At 40.3% G+C, this 20,144-nt stretch overlaps 1 protein-coding gene across 3 annotated transcripts in view; it reads left to right on the top strand.

The window, feature by feature from the left end:
• fam184ab (family with sequence similarity 184 member Ab) overlaps window positions 1-20,144 on the top strand; it is a 106,253-nt gene that overhangs the window by 54,551 nt on the left and 31,558 nt on the right. For all 3 annotated transcript variants that reach the window (XM_060866200.1, XM_060866199.1, XM_060866198.1), the window contains exons 7-11: window positions 2,791-2,913; window positions 4,884-5,045; window positions 6,652-6,773; window positions 12,780-12,930; window positions 14,699-14,911. In XM_060866200.1, the coding sequence (XP_060722183.1) occupies window positions 2,791-2,913; window positions 4,884-5,045; window positions 6,652-6,773; window positions 12,780-12,930; window positions 14,699-14,911 (771 nt within the window). The remainder of the gene's footprint in view (window positions 1-2,790; window positions 2,914-4,883; window positions 5,046-6,651; window positions 6,774-12,779; window positions 12,931-14,698; window positions 14,912-20,144) is intronic.

The raw sequence follows: 20,144 nt of genomic DNA, 5'->3' as shown, positions 1-20,144 counted from the left end.
ACGTCTGGGGTATCGCATTTTGTCCATTTTTTTAAACCATACTTAATCACATCATAGACCTTTCCCTGATCATTAAGCATTAAATCCTGCAGGAATCACAGTTGCAGGATCTTGCACCATAGTAACAGATGCAACAATTGGTAAGAACTGTCACAGGTGTCAATGATGAACAAGGCAAAAATTCAAGTCTCTAAAAGTCTCTATTTTTCTGTTTCTACTCCGTTTTCTTGTCCAAATCATGGTGAGTCTCCGATGAGGTACTCTCCGTGTCTCAGACGCCAGCATGTCTCTTTGCATTCCCCAAGGCAGGGCTTTATGCAGGCATGGCTGATTTTCTCCGACGTTGCACCTGGGTATCCTGGAGCCCCTTTTTGCCCTTTTTGCTGGGGGACACTGGAGGACAGGACACTGAAGCAGGCATGCTGCTAGAGCGATGAATCGCGTTAACACTGAGCCGCTTTGGGCTTATCATCCGCCACACTCAGAAATGGAAATGGGCAAGCGAAAAATTGAAGGGTGGATAAATAATAAAGAAGAAGGGATTACGTTAGAGCTGAGCTCCAAGTCTCTGAGAAACAACACGACGGCTATTTTAGCCCAGACCTGGAATTTCTCCTCTTCTTCATCACTCTCCTTTCTTTTCCTCAAGCATTGATGGCTTGTCAGCTCTATCCAGCGCTCTGAGGCTGTCTTCAAAACCAAGGAATAGCACAGAACTGTATCCAAACAACTCACAAATATATGCAGTCTCACCAAGGAAAGCTTCCACAACAGTTGTCTATATATATATATATATTACACATAGCATCAAGCATCAAACCCGTCTTAGATGACTGACTGTATTCATGAAGTCTGGACCAGTTTTATATATTGACGCTTGATGCTTGAGGGGATTGATGCCTGATTGAAGCGTGCTTCTTTAGTTTTGTGCTGGATCTAGCAAATAATGGACATTTTAACCCACATTCAGATCTTCAGTCATGTCACTCCGACTTATTGTGATCTATATTGATGATGAAAGCTTTTTTTGTGAATCTCGAGTTTCAGATAAAATGCATATTAAAGGTACGAAAGAAATAGATTTGTGATGAGGAACAGTCCAGTTTAGTATTGTAAGGTCAGTTATTTAATACTAAATATCTTTAATTATAGATTAGATAGCTAGATTATTATTATTATTATTATTATTTACTAAAGTATATGGTCATGGAGCAGACCGCAGATCAGACTTTTTTTTTTTTTGGCTGGTTGCTTGTAAATCATTAGGTTTAAACCTTGCAGTTGAATATATACATCATGTTTTATCTTTACGTTTGTTGTGCCACGGTACCTGAGGACATGTACTGGGATTCCGGCGATAAGAAAAGTTAGCAAGACATGATGACGAATCACTAGTTACCTTTTGAGGTATTTGATTTCAGATGCACCGAAAACTCGGTCCTGTGCTTAGATGTCATCACACCGCAACGAAAGATGTGGCCTTTTTAATCATTTATGAGGTCGTATTTGCATATCGGCTCTGCTTGGAAGTTTGGGACGGTGAATTATGCACACGGCCAGCTGTAGTCACTGAACAGCTCTGCACTCTATCAGTTATTTAGCAGTCTTATTCTCTCTCTCTCTCTCTCTCTCTCTCTCTCTCTCTCTCTCTCTCTCTCTCTCTCTCTCTCTCTCTCTCTCTCATTGTCTTTCACTCTTTGACAAGTCAAACATGTTGTATGTAGAAACCCTCATTTATTATTTATGCTTTTAAGAAGTGTGTGTGCATGCACATTTGCATCCAAAGCACACGGCACGAACCGTCGTCTGACAGTAGAACTGCACATTCCTCCAAATTCGCGGGTACGATAAAGCTATGCGATCATTCCCAGAGCTTAAGCTAAATTATATAGCACGTTTTTGAGCAGCCGTACGCTCCGAGTGCCAACACTCCTCCATTACACAGCACTTCAGCACATTTTCCGATCGATCACCCTGACGATCCGTGAATCCAGCAGCGCGCATATCAGAATTAAAGTCTGTCATTTGCAATATTTATCATTTTTTATAATGATTGTAATTATGAATTACGGCCGTGCTTCCGTACACAGATAAACATTTACTATAATTACACAGGTGATTTGGGTTTACACCGCGTTCATCAATCCGTAATTGAGCCGCGTCTCACATTTTATAGCACCACCTCTTATCGGAACAGACGGTGTGCTGTGTGTGACACTTTGTTCATCCTGTTTTTATTTTTCTTTCTTTCTTTCTTTTTAATCAGAATCAGCGTTGGCGATATGTGCGACATTATCACCGTCATCCAGCCACAAAAATATCTGCGTGGGTGACACATAATAATACTTTTGCACGCTTTCATGCAAATATTTCACACAGCGTCCATTATTTTATTTATTTTTTTGTTTTTTCTAATATTACACTGAAAGGTGCTAAATTCTCTCCTTAAATCCAGACATATGAATATTAATCTAGTCACAAAAACGCAGCTGTAAACCGTGCCGGATTGTTTCTTTTTAATAAAAAAATATTTCACAAAAAAAAGGTCTTAAGCACGCCTCCAGATGCAGCACATTTGTGTGGAACTTTGAAATTGTGTCTGGACTTTTTTTGTAAATCAGCTTTCACATCCCAGCGATTAAGACGTTATATACCGGGGTATGAAGTAAGTCATGACATCGTAACATCGTGAGGTTTAATCCAGTAGACCTGTCCGAGAGAATGTCCTTACTTTGACCCGCAGACTGTTTTGTCTTTCTAGTGACTGTGATGTTGGATTTCTGTCATCAGGAGATGCAGCAGCAGTTCGAGAAGGAGCGAAGTTCTCTGGAGGAGCAGAAGAACAGTCTGAGGGAGGAGCTGGACAGTCTTAGAGAGGAGCTCACCACCAAGCTCAACATGGCCAACAGTGAGGTGAGAGCATCTCCAGCTCCTTTTATATCTACACCAAGCTTACACTCGCTCTTTGTTGACTCTTGGTCATGTTGATCTTTCTGATCAACATGACCATGATACGTTTCCACTTAAGACCATTTCTTGTCTTTCAACACTGAAACAAATGGGATCTTAAGCCTGTTTCTAGATATACAGACTAATTTTAAGCTTAGATTTGATTTCCAATTTAATTTATTATAAGAACTTTAAGCTTGACATTAGAAATAATCTTAATAATCTGTTTGTTTAGAATGCGGTCACTGTCTTTCTCGTTTCCTTTCTAAAAAAAAATCAAATTACGAATGTGACGACATGACACACAAAGAAAGACAGGCTTGAATATGCTCTTAATATTCACTCTACTACTAAACCCCGGATGAGTTGGCTGCGCTCCTCGTGTTCGCTGGCGCTTCCGTTCTCGGAGTCGAGCTCCGTAGAATCTGCAGCTCTCCGGTGGGTGGACGAGCTGGGCCCATTTCAGAGTGATTAATTTCAGAGCTGTGTGTTTTGTGTCTCATTACTCTTGCTGTATTAATGGGTTCTCTGCTCTCAGAGCTGGCTGCGTGTCACACAAAGTCCCAGCACTGCTGCGGGGCAAGAACTCCACTTTGGCATCGAGTCCTTATTGTTCTCTGTCTCCTCTTTAACGCTATCATGTCACCGTTCCTCCCTTCTATTCATTATCAGAGCCTGATAGGGATATCAGGCCCAGATGTAAAACATCTGCAAGGCTAATGAGTTTAAAGTGACACCGTGCTGTCGAGCGCAAAAGTTTGACAGTCATGATTTTTTAGAGAGTTACACCTTAACATGGAACGAGGGGAAGTAGTATTCAGTATTCAGACAATTTCATGGATGTTGTTTTTTTATTTGTTTGTTTCTTGTCTTTTGGGTTTGTACTTGGGGAAAAATCGGAGAAAAAAATACATTGTTAGAAAGCTGTTGTTAGTAAAGACTTCACCATGAAGTAAATGAGATTTAAGTCGGGATATTCGGCCTTGCATGGCATTCCTGAGTTCTTTTGTCTGTATGTTTTGGATCATTGTCTTGTTGAAGGGTCTGTTTTCTCCCCAGGTTCAGTTTCATGGCTAATAAGATTGCATTAATATGCCTCAGTACATTGTTCTGTTCATGTGTCCTCTGATGACATGTGATGCCCATGTAACTGGGGGAGAAGAAGGGGGTTAAAACAGACAAAACATCAGAATGCAACAAAAACAAACAAAAACATCACAAAGGGAAAAAATACAGACAAAATCATTATAAGAGGAACAAAAAAACAGATACAAATAATCACAATGGAACAAAAGCAGACAAAAACATCACAATGCAACCAAATGAGACAAAAGAACAAAAAACAGACAAAATCATACAAAAACAAAAAACAAACAAAAACATCACAAGGAAACAAACAATAGACACATATACCTTATGAGTAGGTACTAACTTGATCTTTAAATGATTTAATCATATAAAATCGTCACATAATCATAGGCAGAAATACAAATAGATGAATAAGTTACAGTAAAGTCCTTGCATGAATTTATTGCCACAAAGTTCCAGAGTTCTGTTTGGTCAAATTGTTAAACTTAATAGTTAATTGTCTAATTGAGTTTTATGTGAGGTATAAGGTACAGAGATGACTGCATTGCAGTTCATTGTTTATTCTTGTGACTTTGGCTTCTGCTGCTTTCGGGTCATCCTGCAACTCTTCTCGAGAGACTACCGAATTCACTCTTACCTTTATTATCATTATCGAGAAAGCACGTTGTGAATTCTTACATGCTGCAAGGTTTCAGGGACGATTTATCGTGGTCCACCTGTGTGTTATTGAACCAGATGCACTGACAAGAATGTTTAAAGATTTTAGTGTGCAAACTTTTGCACTCGTCTATACTGTGGATCATTTACCTCTCTCTGTCTTTCTCTCTCGCTCTCGCTTTTGCTAGGTGACCCATCTTCAGGAGATGGTGAAAGAAGGAGAGCAGAGCCTAGGATCGGCTAAAGGACACATCTCCAGCCTGAAGGAGGCTCAGGAGAAGCTTCTAGAAGAGTTAGATGCCACACGGGCCAGACTGAGAGAGACCACCAATCTCCTCGCAGCACTTCAGGTCAGAACTCTCATCATTTTCTGAACGTTGAACTGAAACTCGCCATTGCAATACGGCTACGGGACACGGTTTTACTCGGCCAGACAGCGATCTGCGAGACATTGACTTGAGCATGTTGCCATTAGAGGGGGTGTTAGAAAGAATTTCGGAAGTCAAGCTGTTTGAGAAAAGCGTATAGAGGTGAGAGAGCTGGACAGGCTCAAGGACTAAAGCACTGCTGCATTTTTCTTTTTTGGTAGAGATAAAGTGAGAGTTAAATCCCACTGCAGCAGTCTCAGCAGGAAGCCGTAATGCAATGTTGGTAATGTTGAAAACCATTATATACGCTGTTATCTTGAAAAATGGAAAAAAAAAAGTTTGATGGTTTTTATTGTAATCAAGGTTTAAATATGTTTTTTTCCCGTCCAGTAACCTTTTTTTTTAAGAAATCTTAAGAAAGACAACGTCATTGACAGCCCAGGTTAAGGGCAAGGTGTGTTAATATCTGCTCTGAAGTGTAGCCTGGCTGTCAGTCATGTCCTCATTTCCAGTGAATAGTGATGCTGATGACATCCATAATGAGATCAGTGGAGTGCGACGTGTGACAGGTGCTGTGTTGAATTATGGATCTAGTGTTTTGGGCGCTGGTGAGGAGCAGTGATACGGACACTTCTAGACTCTAAAGACACTAAAACGTTGCGTTCCCTTGACCAGCAGAACATGCTCTCACTCTGACCTTGTATAGTGTTCTGTGTGTGTACATTCACCTCATGTGCTGCCAAAACAGCTCTGACCCATCGAGGCATGGACTCGACAAGACCTCTGAAAGTGTGCTGGCACCACAACGTTAGGAGCAGATCCTTCAAGTCTGGTAAACTGTGAGCCGGAGCCTCCACGGATCAGACTTATTTGTTCAGCACATCCCACAGATGCTCGGTCAGATTGAGACCTTTCTGCCATGTTGGCAGAGAACATTGTCCTGCTAATACCTGGTCAGGTCTTCATCAGCGATCATTTGAAGACTTCAGCAAGAAGGAATTAGTGTTACGTCTGTAATGAACTCAGTAATGACTCTGACCTGTTGGCTCCTCAGGAGCTCTTGGTTCCACAATTCTACTGGACTATAAACTGTTGTAGAAATGACATTATTTACATTTACATTATTTCCTGTTCAGTGTCACAAAAATGAGGATGAGGGTTCACTTCTGAATGGTTCCTCTCAGGGTTTCTTCCTCAAATCATCTCAGGGAGTTTTTCCTCATCAACGTCACCTCAGGCTTGATCATTAGGGTTAAATGTTAGAGATAAATATTAACTTAATTTTAAACTTTACTATTTTTATTCTGTTTCTGTACTTCTGTTAAGCTGCTTTGAGACGATGTGAATCGGTAAAGTTATAAGTATAACTTGTATAACTTTACTATAAGTATAAATTAAAATTGATTGAATTGACCTAAAAAGACCAAATGTCCACAGTCATCTGACATCTGGTAGTCACCAAAAATGCTTGATGTGTGTGTGTGTGTGTGTGTGTGTGTGTGTGTGTGTGTGTGTGTGTGTGTGTGTGTGTGTGTGTGTAAAATGTTCAGTTCCGCACCGATCCTTCACTCTGTTTTGCTCTAAACAGGGAGAGATGGAAACTCAGAAGCAGCAGCACAATGCCAAACTCATCTCCACTAAAGAAGACGAAAAGCTCAAAATGGACAAAATGGCCCTGGAGCTGGAGCTGAAATGGACTGAAACACTCAGGTAGGTGGGTGGTTGTTGTTTACGTGTGTGTGTGTGTGTGTTCTCAGTATGGTGCCTGATTTATGACTTTGAAACAGCATGTCCTGGCTTGCTTTATATACAACATAGTAGTAGTTTCACATGACTGAGATAAATAAAGGAACAATTCACCCGTTAGATGTTTGCCCGGCTGTTTGCTCAGTTCAGTTTAAAAAATGGTGGCTAACATGATTTAATTCAAAGTTTAATTTTAAATTTAACTGGCAGTATAATTAAGTGAATTAAAAAGAAAATAAGTGAGTACTTTAAGCTTACCAAGGGACGACTTTATGTAGCCGTGGTCTTTAATCTCTGTTTATAAAGTCTCTGCCGGCGAAGCTTGGCGAATGTTTGGTTAACATTTCGGCACCTCTTCTTCATTTTCCCTGGGGTTTAAAGGCATCAGTGTTTCAGTTATATAACACTTGTACGTGTTCTCAGTTTAGACTCTGAAAGTTCGTGTAGCGTCACTTGGCATCTTCACCGTGTCCTCGGTTCACGAACATAGAGTCCAGGCTGTTTTGCGTTTTGCATATAAAAATATACCACAGCATGGAGGAGTGTGCATGTGGACAGTAACTCCAGCTGTAACACCAGCAACTGGTTTGTATCAGTGCGCTCATTCTAATATGCTGTTGTTTTTATAGTAACAAAAAATACCCAGAGACTTGTACAGAAGAAGCTGCACTTGGTTTACGGCTAATAAAATTTATTTTATTTATTTTATTTTATTTATTTTAATAAATAAATTATTATATATATAATTTATATATAATTTATTATTATAAATTATTTTATATATAAAAAAAAGTTTACATTTACACATGAATTTACACCTTTCAGCATCTTTACACTTTATGGAGTGTACATCAGGGTCAAATAGCATAGAGTAACAGGGGCTCGGGGCAAAAAGGCCACCAGAAATGACCAATATGTTTCAAATGTAAGGGTAAAAAAAGCCATCTGTCACATCTGGTATACTATATATATATAACATGTATACTTACATGTTTTTATTTTGTTTGTTTACTTGTTTTTGTCTCTGCACAAGCATCCTTCTGACTGACAACACAACATCCAACACATCAACAACTTTACAACACAACATCCAACACATCAACACAAAAACCAGAGACAGTCATTAAACCTTGTGGCAGATGTTTCTTCTTAGCTATAATACAGTAGCTTAAATTTGGGATAAAAATAAACAGAAATGGTGATCAGGTGGTCATGAGTTCAAACCCCAGGGCCACCAAGGGCCTTTTCTGGGCCCCTGAGCAAGGCCCTTAATGCTCAAATGCTCAGCTGTATAATTAAGATAAATGTAAGTCGCTCTGGATAAGGGGGTGATCCAGATAAAGGGGTTTTACAGTCAGAAAACAAAACTGCCCTTATCATTGTAATAAATGACCCTTAAAATCAACTCCCTTTTATAAAAAAAATTGTTTTTATCTCTGGCCCTGGTGTCGAGAGTTTATACTGTGTAAAGAGAAGAGGAGAAGGAACGAGTGTCTAAAGCAGACAATAAGAGCTAACTTGCGTCACGGATATTCTTGTATGTTGTTATAGAGTTATTATAACTGAAGTTATAATAGTTATGTAAGTATAAATGTTAAGCAGTGCACCTTGTCGTTTATTAATATATTTAACACTAGAATCCTGAAAGTCTATAGATCTGTGGTGCTTTTCCTTCCCTGGATGACGAATGAATGAAGTAAAAAAAAAGTGAGTGTGTTATTTGAACAGCCTCCTGAACCTTCTTCTGCTTTGGGCAACTGTGAATGAAAAACATGATTGAAACATCATCTCCCAAATCCACCCCCGCCCTTCTTCTGACACCTCCCTCCCCTGGGTGACATTGACTATATTTGGGGATGAGCGCAGACGATTTTTAAGAGTTTAATAGTCTTTCCTCTGCAATATTTTTATTTTACGGTCCGGCTTTATACCCGAGCGAGACTAAACGTGTGCCTGGAACAAGAAGGTTTAGATATTTATAAACCTCTCGAGCGCTGTCTTATAGATCGATAATATTCAGGTGCTGTGTGTAAAGGTTCTTAGTGAAACCTCCTGAGTCTGAGGAATAACATCTAGTATACTGTAGAATAGAAGCCTTTATTTTGTCTCATATACATTGCAGCACAGTGATATTCTATCTTCACATATCACAACTTTATAGGATGGTTTCAGAGCACATGGTCAGTCATGATACAGCGCCACTGGAGCAGTGAGGGTTAGGGGCCTTGCTCAAGGGCCCAACAGTGGCAGATTGGCAGTGCTGAGGCTTGAACCCTGATCCTTTGATCAACAACCCACAGCCTTAACTGCTCGATCCACCACTGCACCCAGTGAACATATTGACGTTTCAGGTCTTAATTTCGATTTAATTTAGGTTAAATAATCACCTGCTCATGAGCCGAAGAGCCCTTCCTTAAAGCAAGCCTTGAAACCTTCCAGGGTCAAACGGTGAACAAACTTTTGAATCTCACCCACCCAGTACTACAGTAGAGCAGCTAAGAGCACACAACTGATGAGAAACCCATTCAATAGTTGTGAATTAGCTCTACAAATACGTTAAAGGCTTACTACACTATAGTCAGGATTTACTGAAAAATCGCTACATCTCTTTTAAAGCACAGGACTAATCCTGCCCTTCATCATCATCCTGCACCATTCCTCGCTTTATTCCAAATGACTTTAGTTCCTTTCTTCTTCTTTTTTTCTTCCTTCCTCAGGACAGCTGTAAGGTCTCATTAGGCTGGATGATAATGAGTCAAATGATAAGAACGATTCTTTTGGTCAATACTGAAATGAAAATTATTGATCACTGTTACACAAGCCAATGTTGTCACGTTAGCAGATTTAAGTGGATGGGGCTTTAAATGACAATAAGGGGTTTTTTTTATTTCCTCCACGCATTAACGATCAGACAGATTAAAGACAAAAGAGACGTCTGTTTGGTCTCTCATGCTTGATGGATAGGGATTTGTGGAAAGCTGGAAAAATATTCACGTCACTATGGCAGATTAGAAAACTACGCTATGATGTCTACATGGCGCTAAAAAAAATATGCGCTCATTAAATCCTGTCACATGAAATTTCTCTCCTCTTCATGTCCGATGAGAAGAAAACAAACAAATAAAAGATTAGTAAGAATTTCTGTACTTCTAATATAGTTGGACAAGTTTACTTTTTTTTTTTAAAGAAAGATTTATATCCACAAGCTAATATTGATTGATTGAAAGTTAGCCAACGTTTAAACAGACATGTCCAGGTACATTTACAGCGTCGTGTTTTTCCCGCACTAGATACCACTCCAACGTTTGTGTGACATACTGCTGCCTGCGTACGTTGTATCGCTTTAAGCTTTAAAACTAAAAACTGCTCGGTTGTGAGCGTGAGATCTGGAGTCTGCCGTAATGACTTTTTGTTTCACAGAGTATTCCTGGGAGAAATCTCTCTGATAAGCACCTTCCTTCCCTCGTCACCACGTCTACACCCACACACAGCCACTGCAGAGCTTTCAGAGCCCTGACGAGGCTCCCGTGCTCTCATTTAACCCGCCTTTTTCAACCGGCTAGCAATTAAGAACATTTCAGCACTAAATGTCTGCCACGGTGCGGTGGGATTCAACCGGACATCAAGTACTTTGGTGGTATTTTCAGACTGCATTACAAAACCAGAATCCCTGCTTGTCCTGCTATTACATCACATGGCAGGTCACCTCCTCGGGGATGTTTATTTCACCTGTAGACACATGGCAGCGCTATTATGCTCCCAGGGCACATCTGCCTCCATTACCAGGCTTTAATGATGAGCTGCAGAAGCCTCAGTGCAGGAACAGACGGAGGCTTTTATAATAAATGCATAGCGGTGCTTATTTTTCTCTTCTCTCATCTCTCTGGCCCTTTATTTGTAGAAGTAATAGCTCACGCAGATCCACAGTATCACCCTTTTAGATTGATAATCAATTCAGTTAACTCAATTAAAGGAAGTCAATTCCAAGAGTTGTAGCATGCTGAGAGCATGAGTAGCGATACACAGACTTGTAAGTCCCAAAGTTGTGCTTTATTTTACTGTAGATACTTCAGGAAGGTGTAGAATATGGGGGTGGCTTAGCCTAGGCCTGCACTGAGAGGTAAGGGTGAGGTTTCCTGATATCCGGTCCGAGTCAAAAAAAAAAGTAGCTAGTTTAGATCCAACAAGCCTTGCTTCTTGTGTTGACTGTAGAGGCCTGTGATTGGTATTGGTGCATAAAAAAACTACCCAAATACCACATCATAGTGGACTTTATGCTGTACAATAGAGTACATAAGCATTAATTATTGTAGCTTAATTAAATACTGTAGCATCACACTGGTTTAAAATTAACATATTATATGCCTTAGACATTTGAGAGTGCGATATAAAAGACGCACAATGTTTAACATTGTTTTCTTCACATATAGCTCATCACCGAAATAATGAAGCTCTTTTCAAAATGCTCACAAGATTTAAACAAGATTTGTTTTGTTTTTTCCTGTCTCACCACATTAATCTTGTGTACTAGCAAATCATTTACCAGTGTATATGCACAGAACACCAGTATACCAGTCAACACACACAGACCTACAAAACCTGTCACAATGCTGTGAGATAAACACCAGGACAGCACTAAGTGGAACCGAAGGTGAAACATTTGCTAAATACAACAGCCGAGCTTTTGATCTAAATGTTGACAGAGATCCATGTTATTATATAAGCATTGTACGCAGAACCGATCGGCCCTATACGCTCACTACGCAAGTTGCATAGGGCCCCGCAAATTACGCAAGGCCCCGCCTCCCCCTGCCTCATTTTACAGCGCGTGTTATTGTATACTGTGTAGCTGACAATATGAAGCGGAGCTATCCATCTGGCCATGAAAAGAGAAAAAATAAACAGAATGAGAGTGAAATGCGAGAACAGCAATCAGGTAAACTTGTGTTCTCTTCAGGTTTGATGTCATCAAGAGCAAATAACAGTAAAGTTCAGTTGGATATGATTCTGTATCTAGTCTCTATCTGACTAGCTAAATTAGCTGTGCAGTGCTGCCAGTGTATCTCTTGGCCTGTCTGTCACACAACAATTTATTGCGTGAACATTTGCGTGAATAAACGCCCAAGGGCAACGGTGTTTATAAACGGCAGTTCGATATCCGCACTGCGCGTGAACATGCGTTCATATGCATGTGCAATCGTGCACGAAATGACATGCGCGCTTTCCAGCGGCAACATCTGTGTGGGGACCAGTACAAAAAGTAGCGTGATAGCATTCCTAATGACAATGTTTATAGTCTCTCAATCAAGGTTACAACAACGTTAATGCAGTATGGAAACCAATGGATTTACATTAGAATGGGCATAATGCCAGGTCAATATGAATGCACATCCCTCAGTAAATAATAACCATCAGGGATCAAGGGCCCCTTAGCAGAATTTTGCTTGGGGCCCCAGGGAGGTCAGGATTGGCACTGATTGTACGATTGCTGGCGATTTGGGGTGAGTCTCGCCAACTGATATAGAAAAACAGCCTGAGCTTTATAGCTTTTAAGTTTTTCAACATTGAACTTTACACAGTCAGTTACTTAAAATATGGCAACGTTTTGTCTGATAGTGCAGGTCTCTGGCACCTCTCTATGAACTCTCTAGATTTCAGTCTCAATATTTTTAATTTGAAAAGTAATATTAGAAGAGAAAACAAAATTTTCTTCTTTTTTTTCCAACTCATTCATGTGTGTGTATTTATAATGTTGTGCACAATGTTGTATATCCATTCTGGTGTTTATGATAGAGGTGTGGCTTTATAAAGTATTGTCAAATATTAGTTATAATAAGTTTAGTTTATAACATCAGCTGTTGGACTTTGTTATACCGCTAAACAAGCTAATCTCTTACAAATTTAACAAATCTGCTAATAAATGAGTATCTACTTTACAGAGTACTCATATGTGTGTGTGTGTGTGTGTAGGCAGGAGTGTAAGAAGCTGCGTGAGGAGCTGCGTGAGGAACATGAGGAGGACAAGAGGGCAGCGCTAACACAGCTTGCTCAGGCCAAAGAGCAGGAGCTGGGCAGTGCACGAGAAAACTGGCAGAGGAAAGTGGAGGATCTGCTGGAGCAGGTGAAGGACATGAGGCACACACACACACATACACACAACCAGACATCCAAGATTTATTCACACTGTCTGATGAGAGGCTCAGTTTCAGGCCACACTGCAGTAGAGCATCTGAGCAACAGTAAGGCTGTGTGTGGAATAAAATGGAATTTAGCTATTTGAAATATTCAGCCATGCACAAAGATCATAGTCTAACAGCAGAATTGTAGCTTTATACAAGGTTTACACCAGAAAACAGCAGTTCTGTGATTCCAGCAACAGCGCTGTATAAGTGTTACAGAGATAGAGCAGCACAGTAACTCGACAAATGTGTCTGAATAGCTTCAGTCACTTCCATGGCACAGGTTGCTTATTGTTCCTGGAAACCTTTCTTACTCCATTCCTGTTCATTCTTGTGTGTATTTCCAATTAAACTATATTTTGTGTTGAAAAATTTTCAGAGATTTAACTCTTAGGAGTCTGAGGCTTTTCTATAGCTGTATAACTGGCTACTAACTGGCTAACAACTGAGCCCTGGATGTAAATGGGAGGAGAAGTTGCAGAGAACGAGTGTATTATGAGCGAATGATTACACTTGTGTGCAGGACCTACTTATACACTGTGAGTTGTCTTGTATTAAACAGCTGAGAGCTTTCTTCATGTCAGAATTTAAAAAGCTAGCACAGACCATGGCCGCAAACAATCAACACCATTAGCAGACACAGGACAAACCCACAAGACCAGACTGCATGCAAAATGAGCAGCTTGTGAGTAAACTGGTGGTATGTTCGGTTCCTTGGGTTGACCCAATTGTGTTTTTTTTTTTTTTGTTGTTTTTTTCTGAGAGTAATGATGTGGGCTTGTCAATTTGCATGTCAGGCTAGCAATCTGCTCAGTATCAGCAGTGAGAGACTGTGCTAATGATACTAGCAGGCTGCTCATTGAGGCTCAATAATTGCAGATCCGCTGCCTTCTGCCTGCCGCCACCAGTGTTATTGACTGGTGTAAAGAGAAACTGTCGATCCTTCATTCTCACCTCATCTCTGAGGCAAGACTTGTAGCCACATGGGAGCCACATACACACACACACACACACACACTCACACAACATGTTGCAAAAGAACATAGACTGCCCATTTATAGGAATCTGATCACTTGATCTCATTGCAATGAACTGATCTCTTTATACTTTTGAAGTTTGGTGTTTTTATAGTGCTTTCTGTAAGAAGAGCATCAGGTTGACAGAAGGCTGCTATTTATTTTATTTTTTTTAGCTTTAGCTCTACAACCTAATGACAGGAAGTGTTAAGCCTTATTTGTCACCATTTGTCATTTTATTAATTCCCTGCTTGTTTGTAACAAACTCTAAATCCTTTTACTCAACCACAGACCATTTTATGTTTGTTGGACCGTGTCCAGCGAGCTGTTTCTAAACAACCGGAGCAAGCCTAGTATTTCAGCAGCGAAAGAAGATTGTGGTTATGATTCTAACAAGGAAAAAAAAATAACAAGGACAAATAACCGTCTCACAGTCACTGATTATATCTGGTTTGAGGCTAACAGATGCTCCAGAGGAATAAAACAAAATATGTACCCATGCAAGTGCTTTTTTATTGCTTCTTCTCATTGCATTCTTTTTATCTCTAGGACAGTTTAGACATATTGTAGGTCTCTGCCATACTCATAATGGTTTGCTCTCTCAATCCCTGTCTCCCACTTACTTTCTCTCTCTCTCTCTCTCTCTCTCTCTCTCTCTCTCTCTCTCTCTCTCTCTCTCTCTCTCTCTGTGCAGATTTCTCTGTTGAAGCAGAGTCTGGAGATGCAGCTGTCACAGTCACAACATTCTCTTCAGCAGCTGCAGGCTCAGTTTAATCAGGAGCGAGAGCACCTGGGCCAGCAGCTGCAGGAATTAGAGTTGGAGCACCGGCGAAGGGAGGAGCGTCTGCGCGAGGCCCACTGCTGCGCCATCCATGACCTGCAGGAAGCACGCCAGCATGACCTCAAGGTTTCTCTCACTAATTATTGTATTTATAATCAATCTGTCTCTCTAGCTGTTCCTCTCTTGGTGGAGCTGAGCTCTTAAGCAGCTCTCTGCCGCTCTGCCCTGCCCGTCTGTCCCACTCTATTCCAACCGTCTGTCCTACTCTGCCCCACCCATCTGTCCCACTCTGCCCCACCCATCTGTCCCACTCTGACCCACCCATCTGTCCCAGTATATTCCACCATCTGTCTCACTCTGCCCCCATCTGTTCCACTGCACCCTGCCCATCTGTCATACTCCGCCCCACCCATCTGTCCCACTCTGCTCCACCCATCAGTCCTACTCTGCCCCTCCCATCTGTCCCACTCTGGCCCACCCATCTGTCCCACTCTGCCTCACCCATCTGTCCCACTCTGCCACGCCCATCTGTCTCGATCTGCCCCACCCATCTGTCCCACTCTGCCCCACCCATCTATCCAACTCTGGCCCTCCCATCTGTCCCACTCTGGCCCACCCATCTGTCTCACTCTGCCTCACCCATCTGTCTCGATCTGCCACACCATCTGTCCCACTCTGGCCCACCCATCTGTCTCACTCTGCCTCACCCACCTGTCTCGATCTGCCACACCATCTGTCCCACTCTGGCCCACCCATCTGTCTCACTCTGCCTCACCCATCTGTCCCACTCTGCCTCACCCATCTGTCTCGATCTGCCACTCCCATCTGTCTTGATCTGCCACACCCATCTGTCCCACTCTGCCCCACCCATCTATCCCACCTGTCTATCTTGATTAGGCTAGGAATAACATAATAATTTTGTTTGATTTTATGTGCATAGTGATTTATAACCATAGACATCTTTAATGAAGAGCTAACATGCTGACGGGATTGTCAGATTGAAAAGCAGACATTATGACTGACACATTTTAAATGAAAAGGTTGCAATCAAGATCAGAAAAAAGAATTTGAGACTAATGACTGTTCAAGGGAACTGTTAATAGTTGACATCAAATTGCCTTTGCAGTTAACACCTCTATGCTTCTCATCCCATTGGACTGGGTGAAGGTTTCTTATGTGCATGACTATATTGTGAACTATACAAATGCAAACCAGGGTAGTCGGGGGACCTACTCACTTATCAAGAGGTGCTACATTTGTAAATAATGGGCTAATTACTCCACTGTGTACGTCATTTCACCTTTGTTACCTCCATGGACTCCACAGCAGGGACATATAATGTTAGCTTTTACATTAAACTATCTTATAAAACCATATATCTGATGCCTTAGGATTATGATGTCCTGGACTGACCTAAACCTACTACACATTTCAGAACTGCCCAGATGTCTGCAAACCAGGATCTAATACCTCCTGACATACTAGTGTTAAACAGACCCAATTGGTCCCTACTTCAAACATCACATACACAATACACAAATATCTAAATAAAAATAAAACATAAAAAGTGACAAGCAAAGAATTAAGTAGACACAGTGAACTGAGACTCATTGAACTGAATATGAGGTTGGTGTTTTACATATTGTCGTTTAGATATTTTATAGCAGAAACTATATACATTTTATGGGCATATTTATTGGGTCGTTTTCTGAATTGTCCACCTGCGGGAAGCATTTTAAACTGTTAAGTGGCTGGAACAGGGTGGTCGCTAATAAAATATCACTCGTCCTCTTTCTTCCCACTGACCTTGCCTGCCAACTGCAATATTCTTAACATTTGAATCTTTTTATTTTATTTTATTTTTTAATTATTGGCTCATCTTTAATAGGTTGACGTTTGTATTTAGAAATAATGCTAAAATGTCATCTGCAATCTATATACAATGATTTAGAATCTCTACAAGATGTACAGATTGACCCTATAAAACTGTCAGACTGGCATCAAATCCTTTGCTTTAATAGCATTAATTTACTGTGCACTAGACTGGAAATAGCTCTGAATGGTTCCTGTCTGGTCCAGCACATTATTTGTATATTGAAACAGCCCAGAACTGCTTCTCAGGTGCTCCTCTGTTAAGAATGAAAACAGAAGTGGTGATAAGACACATCCCTGAGGGACACCTTTAGTTAAAAGCAATTCATGAAACAATACAGGCTGTGATGAAGAAAGCCACTTCCTTCCAAGTCACTGAGAAAAAAGTGTAATAAAATGAACTTAGTATGAAAAAGTTAAGATAATTAAAAAAGAGCTTATGCAAAAGATTCTTGGTTATACAGTAAATTAAAGAAAGTACCACAAGAGGTTCACGCAAGTACAAATTCCTTGTGACTGATAACCTCGAGGTTGATTTGTCTGAATTGGATTGCTGTAAGTTATAAAGTGAACTCATGGTAAGAAATGGATTTTATTTGGATGGCACATTTCCTAAGACTTTTCCATTAAATGAGATTTAAATGCAGTATACATCTCTCTGTCTAATCACCTTTGTATAATCAGTGCCTCAACCTGCACTGCTGACAGTGAGGATAACAATTCAAGGTTTATATTGGCAAGAGACCTCGGCGGTTAGCTTGAAATCAGACATCGAGCTGGCGTGGTTTCAATGCCTTCGGGAAATTGAATAATCTCATGGTCTTGGTTTTACGACTTATCTCATGGCTTGTACTTTTTTTTAACAGTTTGCAGCACAAGCAGCCAACAACTGTATCTTTCATATAAACCCGAACCACAGATTAAACAGCTATTTATTATCTATCAACAGTTATTAATGTATAAGAAGGTGGAAAGGGGAAAAAAGTGGTGCTGGTGGCGTTCAGTTTTGTGCTGTAGAGTTCCAGTGCTTCAAATGGAGCGCATTGACCCCACTGAAGTCTCTGGATAGTTCTACCCAGCTACAGGGCTGTTAAAATAAGGGTCTCTTTCCATCTGTTCTTTCATTATTCAGTATGAGTGTCTCTGTCGTACCAGAGAGATCCATCAGCAGGGCTGGTTTTTACACCTTAGTGCTCTGAAGCCCAGCACAAGCATGGTTAAGCAGGCACTCTGGTTAGATAGGACAATGTGCTGTTGATTTATTCACTGCTTTTTAATAAGTAACAAGAGCAGCTTTTTGGTGAAGAAGAAAGTCCTTTTGTTGTAAAGGAAGTGAAAAGCACCACTTTTTTCCCTCGTCATGCCCAGATGGAGTTCTGACGGATTTCTTTATGTCCCATAAAGGAAATCTTTGAATACTTAGGAGGAGTGTTGCCTCATTTTTTTGTAAACCAATATTTTTATAGGCAAAATAAGCATATTATTTTCCATACTGTTTTAATTATATAATAAAGCTATAATAAACTCACTGTAGTTTTTTTTTTTTTTTTTTTTGCTGATGCTGGAAAACTATCTCTACTTTTATCCGGAAAGATCATGCATACTTCCCACCAGCTGCACCAGAGAGAGCTGTTATTTTCTCCACCCACATTGGCCGAGGAGAACATATGGCCCTGATGATCCTGCTTGGACACGAAAGTAAATAAAATTAAAAAAAAAAGAAATACAAAATAACAGAATGAAAGCAGATTCACTCCAGACATGTTTATGAGTGAGGAAACCATGGCCAAATATAGATGTACAGAGACTGTCTAATAACATCAGATGTTTGCGCAAGGAGTGAAGCTCTCATTGTCACCTTGGCCAGTTTGGCATCTATGGATAGTTTCGCACAGGCTAGACTTTGACTTTTTTTTTTTTTTTTTAACAAATCCCATCTTGTTAGGAAAGTGCACAGGGTCTGCTATGGCACCCCTTGAGCGGAGAGGCTTAAGGGCCTTGCTCAAGTACCCGTGGGCTTGAACCCTTACCATATTATGCAGTAGACCAGATCCACTGTCCTGTTGTCTGTTCTATACACCATTTATTTGCATTGAATATTTCATTTCTGCATATTAACAAAATTTTAGAGGAGTCAGAGGTTCCATGTAGTCTTAAAGTAATGACCCATGGTTTTTGCATGACTTCGGTCGACTTTGATGCCGAAGGAAGTCTGTCTGGATTTGTGTGGGTTTAGTGTTAATGGAAATAATCAGAGATTTCATTTCTCTTTTAATTGATGTATATTAACAGGGCAAACTCTCTTATTGGCTTATTGAACCTTGTTGACACTCACAGCTCGTGCTCTCATCTCAGAGCTGGTGAATAACTGTAATAAAATGTGAGAATGTATAAATCGCGGCCAGATATCAGAGATATGTCTGGAAGTTTCGGACAAACAGATATTTCTCAAATGTTTTGGTTAGCCAGAAACCTATCTGAGCTAAAAGATTGGCAGCTGAAGTAATGCAAAAATGTGTGGCAAATAATGTTAAGCAGTTAATTGCATTAATATCGAAACAAACAAATAGATTCTGAATCACTGCAGAGTGGAGATCACGCTTATTCTTTTCTAAGAAAGTGTCTGAGGTAATAAATCGTCTTTGCACGCTCAACAGAAAATCAGCGATTTGTCGGTTGATGTCTGGCAGTGAGCTATGGGCTTTTCTCATCACACAAAACATTGTTTGAGTCTGGCTAGTGTCTCCCTTTTCTTGACATGCTTCATTGTAAAGAATATATACCTTTTTATATTCATTCCTTTCCTTTCCTTTCTTGCTTTTTACTTTCCTTTTCTGTCATTTCTTTTCCTTTCCTTTCTTTTCCTTTCCTTTTGTTTCCTATCCTTTCCTTTCCCATCCTTTCTTTTCTTTCCTTTAATTTTCTTTTCTTTAATTTCCTTTCCTTTCTTTTATTTTCTTTTCCTTTTATTTTCTTTCCTTTCCTTTCGTTTTCTTTCCTTTCTTTTCTTTTCCTTTCATTTTCTTTCCTTTAATTTTGTTTCCTTTAATTTTGTTTCCTTTAATTTAATTTAATTGCCTTTCCTTTCCTTTCCTTTCCTTTCCTTTCCTTAACCTTCCCATCCTTTCCCATACTTTACTCCACTTACATGTCTTCCTCCATCTAGACACCATGATTAGATCCCACCTGATTGGATCATTTTGCCTTGTGGTATTTACAGATTTAAAAACGTCAGCTGATTTATCTGTTTCTCTGTTCAAATCAAAATCCCACAAATCTGTCTAAGAAATCCTCATGAGTTTATAGTGATTTCTCTGTCATTATGCTTATTGCGTGAAAGTTCTATATACACCATTTTCTCACTCTGTAATTCATTCAGAGCTGGAACCCGATGCCTGCGAACCGTACGCTATTTACACGCTGCCAGTGTGTAACAACTTCAGACCTAGAGCTAAACCTCAGAGCATATTCATATATAACACATGGG

This window comes from Tachysurus vachellii, chromosome 3 (assembly GCF_030014155.1).
Source record: "Tachysurus vachellii isolate PV-2020 chromosome 3, HZAU_Pvac_v1, whole genome shotgun sequence".
NCBI lineage: Eukaryota > Metazoa > Chordata > Actinopteri > Siluriformes > Bagridae > Tachysurus > Tachysurus vachellii.
The sequence above is the reverse complement of the archived record's forward strand: the minus strand, read 5'-3'. Positions and strand labels throughout refer to the sequence as shown.